General features: G+C 35.6%; 1 protein-coding gene across 1 annotated transcript in view; it reads left to right on the top strand.

Annotated features, from left to right (window-relative positions):
* slc5a3b (solute carrier family 5 member 3b) overlaps window positions 1-8009 on the top strand; it is a 9383-nt gene extending 1374 nt beyond the window's left edge. The window contains exon 2 of the mRNA XM_087268125.1: window positions 2833-8009. Coding sequence (XP_087124251.1) covers window positions 3106-5235 — 2130 coding nt within the window. The 5' untranslated portion in view covers window positions 2833-3105 and the 3' untranslated portion in view covers window positions 5236-8009. The remainder of the gene's footprint in view (window positions 1-2832) is intronic.
* Window positions 8010-13684: the final 5675 nt, after the last annotated feature.

Below are 13684 nucleotides of genomic sequence, written 5' to 3'. Positions count from 1 at the left end.
AATTATACCTTTAAACTATATATAACATCGTTTTCTACCATATTTGTTATGGTGAGAGTTAAACAAATACAATTTTAATGTATTTTTTAGTATACAATCAAATATAATATTATTATAATAATGTAGTCTTATATAATGATATTATTACGAAATAAAATATCCATCATGGAGCAGTCCGGCAGTAAAATAAAAAATAAAATAAAATAAAATAATATATATATATATATATATATATATATATATATATATATATATATATATATATATATATATATATAGTTGTAAATTTCATTCATTCATTCATTGATTTTCTTGTCGACTTAGTCCCTTTATTAATCTGGGGTCGCCCCAGCGGAATTAACCAACAACTTATCCAGCAAGTTTTTACGCAGCGGATGCCCTTTAAGCCGCAATCCATCCCTGGGAAACATCCACACACGCACATTCACACACTCATACACTACGGACAATTTAGCCTACCCAATTCACCTGTACCGCATGTCTTTGGACTGTGGGGGAAACCGGAGCACCCGGAGGAAATCAACGCAAACGTAGGGAGAACATGCAAACTCCATACAGAAACACCAATTGAGCCGAGGTTCGAATCAGCGTCCTTTTTGCTGTGAGGCGACAGCACAACCTACTGCGCCACTGCTTCGCCCTTAGTTGTAAATTTATTTTAAGAAAATTAATCACTTAAAATATAGATTGCATTACTTTTAAATGTCAAATAGATGATTGAGTGATATAAAAAACAGCAATATAAATAAAAGTAGAAAGGGTGGATTTCAGGCCCCATGGCTGGAATTGAGGGCCTCAAATTCACTAAATCCACCCCTGGTTGAGGCAAAGACTGTTATTTTGGCTTTCATCCCTTTTTGTGGTCTTCAAAATTAATAAGAGTGATATTAGTTTTGGAGTGACAAAATAGCCATAATGTACAGTAATAATTTTTGTCCTTCATCATACCGCATATTCAACTCAGAGAGCTGTACAATTGAAAAATCACAAACACATGTAACTTTCCTGGTTAATAATTTGCTTGGCCGTTTAAAAAGAAGGTAAAGAGTGCTGGAGTTTTACCATTATGTTTTTTTTCATTATTGAGAAAGATTAAAACAGGTAGTGAGAGGAAATAAACAGAGCTTGTTTGATAAGGGTTGGGCAAATGCCTCCCAGCGTTAGGCTGTACATAGGAAGTTTGCATTGTGCTGTAAGCATAAATCAGTAGCATATGTGACATGCAATGTGCTGAGTTCTAAAAGCAGTTCATGGTGATACCAACAGACGGCAGTAGTCACTGCTTTCTGTCATTCCTTAATTTGTCAGTTATTGGTTTTAGATGATAGTGTGTGATTACTTTTAAATCTTTGCATTTCCACTCTAAAGCTCAACATTAATAAGAACAAACTGTTTGGATAATTGTCAGGGCTGTTGCAGGCTGACCTTAAGCATGTTGTTAGATGGGATGTTAAGCTCGCTGTTAGGACCCACCAGTGCAGAGTTATGCAATAATCTGCTCTATGATTCACAAGGAATTACTGCCTGAAGTCTGAGCTGGTATAGTTTTCAGATGGCAGAGCAGAGGATTGGGAAATGATGCGGCACATTTGCGTATATCTTAGTTATGCAAGTGTTAAACACAGGCGATAATGACTGGGAGACATGGGGGAGATATAGCAGCACAGTTTATGATCGAAACATAAATTTCCTGTAAATAAAGAAATTAGGCAAATTCTGTTAAAAATAAGGTCTCAATAAATGTGGGGAAAACAGATTTGTTTTCATAAAGTTTTGCAAAAGAATCTGATTATTGCAATAATGTTTAATTGTTATCGTTTTATTATCATATTTAAACATGAAAAATACTACTATAAAAATAATAGACTTTGTAATGTTTATTAATCAGCACATTAGTGTTTTATTATTATACATTTATTTAATTTTTATTTATTTATTTAATTTATTTTAATTATATACTGATTACTTTCTTGTTTTTCCTGATAAAAGTTTTTAAATCAAGATTCTATATTTTATCGAATTAGATTAAATAATCATTAAATAAAAAAATAATATGAACTGAAGTCATAATTGATTGTTGTACTATATTATAACTGTCTTTTACAGCTGTGGTGAACAATCGTTCAAGAAATCAATTCTGCATTTATTCTGTGGTTTTCAAAATGCATCACTTTTCTCTCTTAAATCTATTCTGAGCTTAGTTTTTAACAGCAGATGACACTAGAGCTAGGCTAGCATTTGTTTTTAAACCATATACTCAAACGCTCATGAGGTAGAGTTATAAAAAGATCAATACAAACACAGCTCACTTGTAATTCACTTAAACTTGTCCTAACTTTATCAATGATTATTATAGATTCTAGTGGTATTTGTAAGAAATTAGATGCAAGCACAGTATAGCTGTTTGTAAATCAATTCAAGAGAGAATAGTGATGTGGTTTGACAATCTTGATTTTTAGCCACAGCTCTACTGTCTTTATTGTATTATTAGTATTTTTAAATATAAAATGATTTAAAGTTAATGTAAAAAATTGGAGTAAATGACAATACTCTGTTCTTTTATCCTATAACAATGAATTAATAAAACATCAGAAATGTATGCCTTATTTTTCTAAACTTTCTCTGTATATTGTTCAGCAGAAAATATCTGTGACAATGTTATTAATAAAAGTTTTATTGAAAAGCTATTTTCTTTATTTTTGGTGATTTATAGTCAGTGATGAGTATTAATGAGTTAGCTTAGATCTGTTAGCCTCACTTGATCTAATGCATGTCCTGATTCTCTCTTTCTTTGTGTTTGCTGTCTTGCAGGAATGCAAACTCTTGCCATTTCTAGACCAGAAGCCAGAGACATCCTCCCCAAAATAACTATTGTGCTTCATGAGAGCACCGTTGGACTAACATCCAAATCAAATACCAAACAAAGACCAAATAGTAATTCATCTAACAGATGACGGATGCTTCCGTTTCCTTCTAGAAAGACAGCAAACCAAAGGAATAAGCGATTATATGTGCATTTGCTAGAATCTTTACTAAAATAAGCAATTAAAACGATTCCATTTTGACTGTAATAATAACGTAAACATGTTAAAAACAGGACCAGCAATGGAGGCGGCGGATATTACAGTTGTTGCACTTTATTTTGTCCTTGTGCTCGTAATTGGCCTGCTCGCCATGTGGAAGGCCAACCACAGCACAGTCAGTGGCTACTTTCTGGCAGGTCGAACAATGAACTGGGCGGTAATAGGTGCCTCACTCTTTGTCAGCAACATTGGTAGCGAGCATTTCATTGGACTGGCTGGTTCCGGTGCAGCAAGTGGTTTTGCAGTGGCCGCCTGGGAGTTTAACGCCCTCCTGCTTCTGCAGCTGCTCGGCTGGGTGTTCATTCCAGTTTACATCCACTCTGGAGTTTACACCATGCCAGAGTACCTTTCCAAGCGCTATGGAGGCAAGCGGCTGAAGATTTACTTTGCAGGCCTCTCACTTCTACTGTACATCTTTACTAAACTCTCAGTGGATTTGTATGCGGGAGCTCTTTTTATTCAGGAGTCTCTTGGCTGGAATCTCTACCTGTCGATCATCTTGCTCATCAGCATGACCGCCTTGCTGACAGTGACCGGTGGACTGGTCGCGGTGATCTACACAGACACTCTACAGGCCGTGCTTATGATTGGTGGCGCGCTCACCCTTACCATCATCAGCCTGATCAAGGTGGGCGGTTTGGAGGGGGTGCGGGAAAAGTACATGGAGGCAGTTCCCAATGTCACAGCCATCCTGGCTAGCAGCAACTTTAGCTTTGAGTACACAAACTCCTGTCGAATCTATCCCAAGCCAGATTCCCTTAAGCTCCTACGAGGACCACTTGATGAGGACATACCCTGGCCAGGCTTCCTGTTGGGTCAAACACCCTCATCCATTTGGTACTGGTGTGCTGACCAGGTTATCGTCCAGAGAGTGTTAGCCGCCAAGAATATCGCTCATGCCAAAGGCTCCACACTTATGGCAGGAGTGCTCAAGATCCTTCCCATGTTCATCATCGTTATTCCAGGAATGATCTCCCGGATTTTGTTCCCAGATGAGCTGGCATGCATTGGACCCGAGCACTGTATGGCTGTGTGCGGCAGTCAAGCCGGCTGCTCCAACATCGCCTACCCTCGGCTGGTCATGAGTGTAATGCCGGTGGGTCTCAGAGGCCTGATGATGGCTGTGATGATCGCCGCTCTCATGAGCGACCTGGACTCCATTTTTAACAGCGCAAGCACCATCTTCACTTTAGACATTTATAAAATGCTGCGCGCACGTGCCTCCTCACGGGAGCTGGTGGTGATCGGCAGGATATTTGTGATCTTCATGGTTGCTATCAGCATCGCTTGGGTGCCAGTCATTATTGAGATGCAAGGCGGCCAGATGTACCTGTACATCCAAGAAGTGGCAGGATACCTCACGCCTCCCATTGCTGCCCTCTTTCTGCTCGGAGTCTTCTGGAAACGTTGCAATGAGATCGGTGCATTTTGTGGTGGCATGACTGGCTTTGTGCTAGGCACCACCCGCCTTTTACTAGGCTTTATTTATCGTGAGCCAAAGTGTGATCAACCAGATGAACGTCCAGCTTTTATCACTCGTATCCACTACATGTACATTGCCGCTGGGCTGTTTTGGATCTCTGGGTTGGTGGCTGTGGTTGTCAGTCTATGTACTACCCCTCCAGATGAGGAGAGGATCAAGCGGACCACAATGTGGGGCTTGAGGAAACTGAGGAGACTTGTTGTGACTGAACGAGAGGAGATGTACAAACTCACTAATGGCAGTGGTAATGGTATCCTCAAGAAAGATGTGCCTGAGGATGTCCAGAAGGAGAAATGCCTCGACGGGGCTGACATTAAACTTCTTCTGCCATCCCCCTGTGACCAAGATCCCACGACTCCCAACACTGAGGCATCCACACCAATGGAGTTGTACGGCAACGGTCACGCAAAGCTTGTGAAACAGAAGGATGAAAGCCAGAGTGATGATGAGAGCTGCCTGCAAGTGATTGATTGGATTTGTTGTCACAAGGAAAAAACATCTGTAGTCGAACCCAAATTCATTAAAGAGGATGAAGAAACTATTCGTGAAATGCTTCACGAACCTCCTAAGATCAAGCTGTTACTTAACATATGCCTGGTTCTGATCTGTCTGCTGGGTATTTTCATGTTTGTGTACTTCTCATTGTAATGTTCAGTTCGTACAGTACCTTAAGGCCTGTGTGAAAGTCGACACATTTATATGAACTATTTGTTACTACAAGCCACCTAGGGTCTGTAATATTTACAGTGTGAGTTATCTTTCTTTTTATAACTTCCATTTAGGGACTTTAAATATTTTTAATCGTACTGATAGAAGTTATTTATTTTTCCTCTTCAGCTCTGTCACACCTTAAATATTTATATTTGAGCTGTTCTTCATGGCATTTTGATGACCAAATGCGTTAATGAAACAGTAGCATTTATATAGCTTAGACTTAGTTGAGCTAAGCTAATGGAGACTTGGCCTATACTGCTTTTTTCCTCTGTGAATTTTGCCTTAATATGTGCACTCCAAACCGTATTGAGGGCAGTTTTTTGCCTCTGGTTATTTCTGTTTCTTAGTGATTCCTTGATATAGTACTTAAACGTGTAAAGCTGTCTTTCATATAAGCAAATATGTCATTGTAAGCACCACCAAGTTTTTTTTAAAAACTTGACCTCATAAATTTGTCACTTGTATAACTGGAGTTGTGTTTCCAAAGTTTTGTGTGACACCGTTATCATGAAATTAATTTCTTTTGAGAAAGAAATGGTTGGGAGTTTATCATGATGTAAAAGTTTTATTTAAAAAATGTATATTTATTTTGCTTTAAAGATGCTAAAGATATCTCTAAGGTGTTGTACCATTGCTGTACATTCCCAAATAAGCAACTGTTTGGTCCATTCATGTAAATTGTATCTGTAACTCTGTATGTGAATTGCTGTATTGTTCTGATTGGTTTTATTTATATTTCTTTGATTATTGACTTTAGAGGTACTTTCTTTGAAAAACAAAACACCAGTTGCCTTTTGTGCAAAGCAAACTCCACAAAGACACTGCGCCAGGCTTCTTTTTGGGAATATAACATGATTTTTGTGAAAAAGATGTTATCATCACAAAACAAATCATTCACAAAATGCAGCCACAGATTGAGGATGTTAATGAAACACCCTCACAACTATTTCCCGAAAGACTACTCGAGAACACTGTCAGTTATGTTGAAATCTGATATTATGATATCTCAAAGTTATCAAGACTGGGATGTCCGATTCTGATTGCTGCGCAAAACAGTATCTTGTTCTTCTAGAAGAAGAATTTGATTATAGCTGCAGTAACAGGCATTGCCTGTTGTTGATCTGCTGTTGAATGCTCCATTTGTTCAGACAAAGGGGAAATGCGGAGATGGCCTTAGTGAGTATGAAATGTGCGAGAGGGATTTTTTTCTATAAAGATGTAACTTTTTTTCTTAAAGTGCAAACTCACAATGTTGTATTAATATCATCACAGTCTTTGTTAAATGAAAGTTTAACCTAAGGATGCAACAGAAATTCAGAAATCAGTTATCATAATAATAAAAATTTGCCAAGAATGCTGGGGTAAAACCCCTACTCTCTTTTTTTTTTTTTTTTTTCAAAGGATATCCTGGGATTTTTAACGACCACAGAGTTAGGACCTCAATTTAACATCTTATTCGAAAGATGACGCTCCCTGAGCAATATAGAGTCCCCTTCACTTTACTGGGGCGTTAAGACCCACACAGATCGCAGGTTGAGCGCTCTCGCTGGCCCCACTAACACCACTTCCGTCAGCAACCTAGCTTTTCCATGTGGTTTCTCATCCAGGTTCTGACCAAGCGCAGCTCTGCAAAGCTTCAGTGTGCAACCATTTGAGAGTTGCAGAGAGCTAGCTGCCAGCTTTATTATTAAATAGTCATTATTGAAATGAGCAACGTTAAAATAAATGTTTTTAAGGGCCTTCCAGACGTCATTATGATGAAATAAAATGTACTGGGGATTTGCTTTAGGTCTGGATGTTTTCAATTGTAAATTAAAAATATGCTTTTAGAGCCATTTTTGCACAGATCATTTTTGGAAAAGAGGTACATAAATAAAAAGAAAATATACACATGGCTCTTTTTCATTTTTGCTTTAAAATAAATTAATTTTGTTTTAGTTTCTTATGATCCTTGTGAATGTTATTCAATGATTCCTTTCTCAGATCATATTGTTCAGTACTGATATATTGCACAGTCAATATTGTGGTGGACCTTAATCGCAAAGTGAATGAGCGCTATCTTTATTTATTAAAGTGAAATCTACTTAAAACTAAACGTACAAGTTTGATGAGCTGCTGTACTTGTGTAAGATAGATCCAGAATAACTGTTTTCACCCAAACCTGAAATTAAATAACAAAATATACTGTGAGCAAATTTTCATAAGTTTTGGATGCTGGCATTTGGATACACCACAAGCTTCCGAACCAACATCCAAACTTTTTGAATATTAATCCATGCATTTACTAGTGAAATGATGAGGTTCAGAACTATTTTGAAGGCACTTAAATGTGAATTTAAAAGCATTGTTATTTCATTTAATGTCATTTATTAATATACTATATAATAAAATATGTTTCAACGTAGCCTTTTATGACAACAAAGGTTTTTTTTTATGTGGTTTTATTAATTTTATATTTTACATTTTTACTGAATGATGGGAAAAGCAGATGTTTCTGTTGTGGGATCTGGTTTAGAGTTTGTTCAAGTGTGAGATTCCTTGTGCTGCAGAAATTGGGAGTTATCAGTTTCTTTGTGATGTGTTCCATGATCTCTGAGCTACATATGGAGTTTACTGAAATACGCAAATGATTTGTACATTGCACATTTGCTACTTTTATTATCAAAAGTTGCAGATTAATAAAAAGACATTCATTTGAAAAGGACAAACTGTGTGAGCTTGGGTTATTTGACTGTAAATCGTGCGTCTCATGTAATCTTTAATTAATCTTTTACATGTTTGTACTTTCAGCAGTGAAAATTAAACCACACTGAACTGAACTAAACTGAACTTTAACTCTGAAAACTGGACTGACACAATTTTTAATTTTCTAGAACTTCTATGTTAAGCTGCTTTTACACAATCTACATTGTAAAGCACTATAGAAATAAATGAACTGAATCCTCCATTATAATGCCTAAATCCCATTATTGGCATTTGTACAATAATCTGTTAAAGAACTTCCTCTTAGTTGGAAGTTTACTGATATAATATGCTGATAATAATTCTACTATATAAAGACAGTTACTTGAATATGTCCATTCTAACAATTGTTTGTATTTTCTGGTGTGTGATTTCACACTGATACTGTGTGCACATGGATAATCACATTTACAACTGAGTTTACATGGTAGCTGTGAAATGACTCAGCTGTTGAAATTGGCATAATTATATAGACACTGGTAATTTACTTTAAATACATGTAAATTTGAGAGTACATGATGGATTTCGGGTTATGCTGTGCTTTGTGAGCAAAGAGTACATTTCTGATTGGTGCAGATATTATACACTACCTTTAACACCACCAATTATTTTGTGAGTACTGTTATTTTTTAGTATGTTATTTTATTTTTAGAAGTAATACCTTTTCCCACTTAATCTATGCTATATGTGATTAGTAAACTTAATATGAAAACTGCTTTATTGATATATATATATATATATATATATATATATATATATATATATATATATATATATATATATATATATGGTAACACTTAACGTACAATAAAGCAGTATTAGTTAGCTATCATTAGTTACACAAATTAACAATAAACACATCTATGAAGCATGACTTAATCTTTGTAATGGTAAATATATGGAGAAATGCATTAGTTAACATGAACTAATGCTAAATAATGACTGCTCAACATTACATAATCTTTGTTAATGTTAATTTACACATTCTAACAAATCTCTTTACATTAACAGCCTAATAAGTTAATGTTTACTCACACATACACTAATGTATTTGTTAATGGATTAGTCAACCTAGCAATGAACAACACATTTATTCAGCAATACTAAATCTCTGGGAAATGTAAACTTACAAAAATAGTGATGTGTAGTTAATGCATTGTTTAACATGAACAATAAACTTAGACTCAGATTAGGTACAAGAATTTATAGAACCTTATTGTAAAGTCATAAAAGTACAAATGTGTCAAGGTTTGAAACTTAACTGACAACTAACAAAGCAAACTTGACTGGCAGGGCAGAGCAAGACAAGACAAGGCAGGAACATGACAGGAGGGAATGACGATAATGAACTGGCACAAGACAGCGGACATGCCAACAACATCTCACGGCAGTTCATTACATTTTTGACTAAATAGCTAATTTGATTTTATTCGTACAATTTAGTATGATTTGCTTATTCCCCAATGACGGCTGGGTTTAATGGTGAAGTTGGGGAAAACAAATCAAGAAATAAACAGGTGAAAAGAATAAACTTATAATGTGGTATCAAGATGGGTGGGGTAGACAATCACCCTTTTCACATTTCCAGGTTCTCAGTAGCGAAACATAAATCATTAATCTAGTATTGAAATGAGAGAGTGTAGTGTGTCTGATCCTTGGACATTAACAGGAAGGCTATTCCACAGTTTAGGAGCCATATATGTGAAGGCTCGACCTCCTTTAATGGACTTTGCTATGGGTACTAAAAGGCCTGAAGTTTGAAATCTTGAAGAGCGGGTTGGATTGTAGCAAGACAGAAGGTTGGTTAAACAGGAGCTAGAGTATATAAAGCCTTAAAAAGTAAGAAGCAATATTTATAATCAAGAACTCTGGCAGCTGCATTACTAGACTAGACTGAGAGACCATTTAAAGGCCTTTGCGGGTGTTTTAACTTAATTAGCTGAGTATAGTGTGGTGGAAATTTTCTGAGATACTGAGTTTTGGGTTTTCATTAGTTGTCATCAAGATTTTTAAGAAATAAAATCTTGAAATATATCAGTCTGTGTGGAATGAATGTATACAGTATACAAGTTTCACTTCTTGAATGGAATTAGTAAAATAAATAAACTTTTTGAAGATATTCAAATTATATTAATTATATATACACACACACACACCGGAAAGAAGATTTTTCTCAACACAATTCTAAACATAATGGTTTTTATAACTTATTTCTAATAAATGATATATTTTTATCTTTGCTTAGTTAAGGTAAATTATATTTCACTAGATATTTTTCAAGTCACCTCTATACAGCTTAAGGGGTAATATTTCTGACTTTATCTGTATATACACTGCTTTTCTTCCAGGTCAAAAAATTGTTATGAGGGTTAAATAAATCACTGCATCTTCACTTGTCCTGATTTCCCTTCTCTCTATCTTTCTCCATTTTTCTCTCTCTCAACAACATGAGAGTTACAGGGTAGTAGTTTTCCACTGACAGCTTCCATTCAGATGTATGTTAGGTATGAAAGCGACTCAGTGGAAAACTTTCTCCACGATGAAAATGCGTAGGTGAATAATTGTTTTGACATAACCTCCACCTCACGCTTTTGTTTGGCAAAGCCCTACAGGGCGTTAGTAAGGTGTGCCACTACTGTATTTGATGTTGCCTTCTGTGGAAGGTAAAAGAAAAAAAACAAAGGGAACACTGTTCCGGGGATCCACAAGTGAGAGAATCTGTTTTGAGCAAAATACATGGCCATTGCAGGCAGTAAGCCCTTTGAATAATGGCTTGAAATTTCACCTGAATGGGAGATTCAACATTACTTGTCGAGTCAAAGGGATAAGCTGCTTGTCTAAACTGAATTCAGCACTGAAAATGACAGATTCATCTATATATCCATATTATTACAGTAAAATAAGGCTGTAGGTCAATAGAGTAAACAAATAACTATCACTATACATCTCCAGTTGATTACGTTAAGGATCACTAACAAACATTTTTTGAAAGGTTTCCTAAAATGCAAATGAGGCATTATTTCATTTTTTTGTTAAATATGCACTAATTTGCATACATTTCTGGCACAAAAAAGATATTAATTTAATTTAATTTTTACATATTAAGAGTCAACTTCTTTTTTTTTTTTTGAAACTTTTTTCCCCACTCATTTCACATCACTTTTTATCACTATAATAAATAATAATAAAAAAATCAACTAAAGCTCAGAAAAAAAAATTGTAAACTAAATTGTTGTAAATGGTAACGCAGATTTGATTTATTAATATAGCCCTTTCTAAAAATCTTCACAAAATAAGTATATACAAAAATTGTGAAGTTTGGTGTATGCAAGTGCTTTTGAAGCAGAGATTTCTGGCTCAGTGCAGATGAACATTATGTATTGTGATATAAATCTACAGTTTCAAACTGTTTAAAGTCTAAAATCTCAAAATTGTCAGGTACGTGAAAGAACAGTGTTTTGCCTGCAGTTAAGTTTTGAACTTTATCTATGAAAGAAACTGAGAATAACTGCTAAACAGATGGAGTGCACATCTGACTGAATTCAGTCAACATACAGAGCTGTTCTGTGAAAACTTATACTGGTTTATTTGGTTAATGTTACTGTGACCTTGTTTTTTCTATCTCTGTTTTTCTCCTGAGTCTGGTACTGCTTCTACAGGCAGTGGAAAAATACTGGCTACACAATACTGTGGGCTGCTCTTTGTTCATTGTTGTAGCCAAAGAGCAACAAAAAATCTATTTCAACATCTATTAGACATGCACATTTGGCCTGACCACTTCTTCACAACTAAAGGTCATAGCGGTGGGAATTGCACTCTTAGCAAAATATGCCCCTGAAGCTTATGACCAGTTCAAATGAGAGAATGCAGAGAGTAGTTCAGAGAGCTTATTTATAAAGTTTTATTTACACAATATACGACTGTGTTCTTTAATAAATCCCTTTTTCTTCAATATTACTATCCTAAAGGTGCAGTAGGTGATTTCTTTAGAATTTTTATTTTAATTTTTTTTTGTCGTGCTGGTTGAAAGTCTCCACATTCCAACAGTAATGATTAAAGTAAATGATCTAAATGTATTTATGTTTTTTTTTATTCTGGGTAAAGCATAAGACAAAAAAATGTTCAATTCTGATAAGTAGCTCAAACTGTCTGTCAGCAAATGTATAGTTGTACATCTGTGCAGCTGTTCACACAGAGCAGTGCACACGAGAGAGGGGAGAGAGAGAGAGAGAGAGAGAGAGAGAGAGAGAGAGAGAGAGAGAGAGAGAGAGAGAGAGAGAGAGAGAGTCATTTTCTTTTTGGTTTAGTCCCTTTATTAATCTGGGGTGACCACAGTGGAATGAACCGCCAACTTATCCAGCATATGTTTTACGCAGCAGATGCTCTTCCTGCTGCAACCCATTACTGGGAAACATCCACAAACACTCATTCACACACATACACTATGGACAATTTAGCCAACTCAATTCACCTATAACTTTTTTTGGACTTGTGGGGGAAACCGAAGCACCCGGAGGAACATGCAAACTCCATACAGAAATGCCAACTGATCCAGCTGGGGCTTAAACCAGCGACCTTCTTGCTGTGAGGCGATTATGCTATCCATTGCACCACCCGCCCGGTAAAAACAAATGCTTAATTAAAACGTTAAAATCCTGAATCGGTATTGGAGTTACTTTAGCACGCTGGAGGAAGGCTGACACTATGGCTGAAGTGTTTCTTTTAGATAATGTTTCTGTTTTAAAACTATTTTGGCAGATCATCTGCGCCATTAATCAATAATGATGACATTTAGACATTTCAAAGGTACTAAGAACAGACTTTTTACTAACAAAATAGATAAGACACTGTATTTGCAGTTTTCCTCCAACTGGGTTTTGCAACCTAATATTACTGCTGCATTGTTTATTTGCAAGTAAAAGATGTGACAACCACTACACATTATTGATTCACCATAAAATGCAAATTACGACTCATCATTTGATTATGAAATGAATCCTATATAATAGCGCTCCTCACCTTTTATTGTTCTTGAGATCATTTTCTAGAATGTTTACTATTTTCTGGTATTTTATGTTTTTTTCCCACCCATTATGTTGCTACTTAAATTATAACTCCAGGTTTTAATTTCTTGATGAGTGTTTAGCTAAGAGTCTGTCTTTTGATGATGAAAAGTAAAAACAAAAGTGACTTTTATTGACATTTCTAATTAAATACAAGGATATATTTTCCAGGTGGACTAATAAAAGATACAAAAACCTGGTAATAAATGGTGAACACTTTTTCTGTGTTTTATACAGACTTATTCCTTTATATTATTAATTATACAAATTAGTTTAAAACTACTAACCATGTCAGTAGAACTCACTTTAAAACTGCAGAATTGAATTTTAACATCAAAAGTCAACAGAGAAAAAAAATCAAGGTCCCATGATGCAATTTATAACTGTAAATGTTCAGAAAACAGCTGTGAACCACAAAATAGAACTGTCAGTTACTGATTTTTTACAATAAGATTAAGAGAAAATGATCCACAAAAATTTACAAAATCCAGTGAGCAGCAGTTCTGGAAGTGAAAAGCATCTCTAAAAACATTTAACCATTAACAGATCAGCAAGATCGTGCTTCCTTTTCTTTGGAC

Source organism: Danio rerio, chromosome 9 (genome assembly GCF_052040795.2).
Source record: "Danio rerio strain M-AB ecotype USA chromosome 9, GRCz13ab, whole genome shotgun sequence".
NCBI classification, from domain to species: Eukaryota; Metazoa; Chordata; class Actinopteri; order Cypriniformes; family Danionidae; genus Danio; species Danio rerio.
The sequence above is the reverse complement of the archived record's forward strand: the minus strand, read 5'-3'. Positions and strand labels throughout refer to the sequence as shown.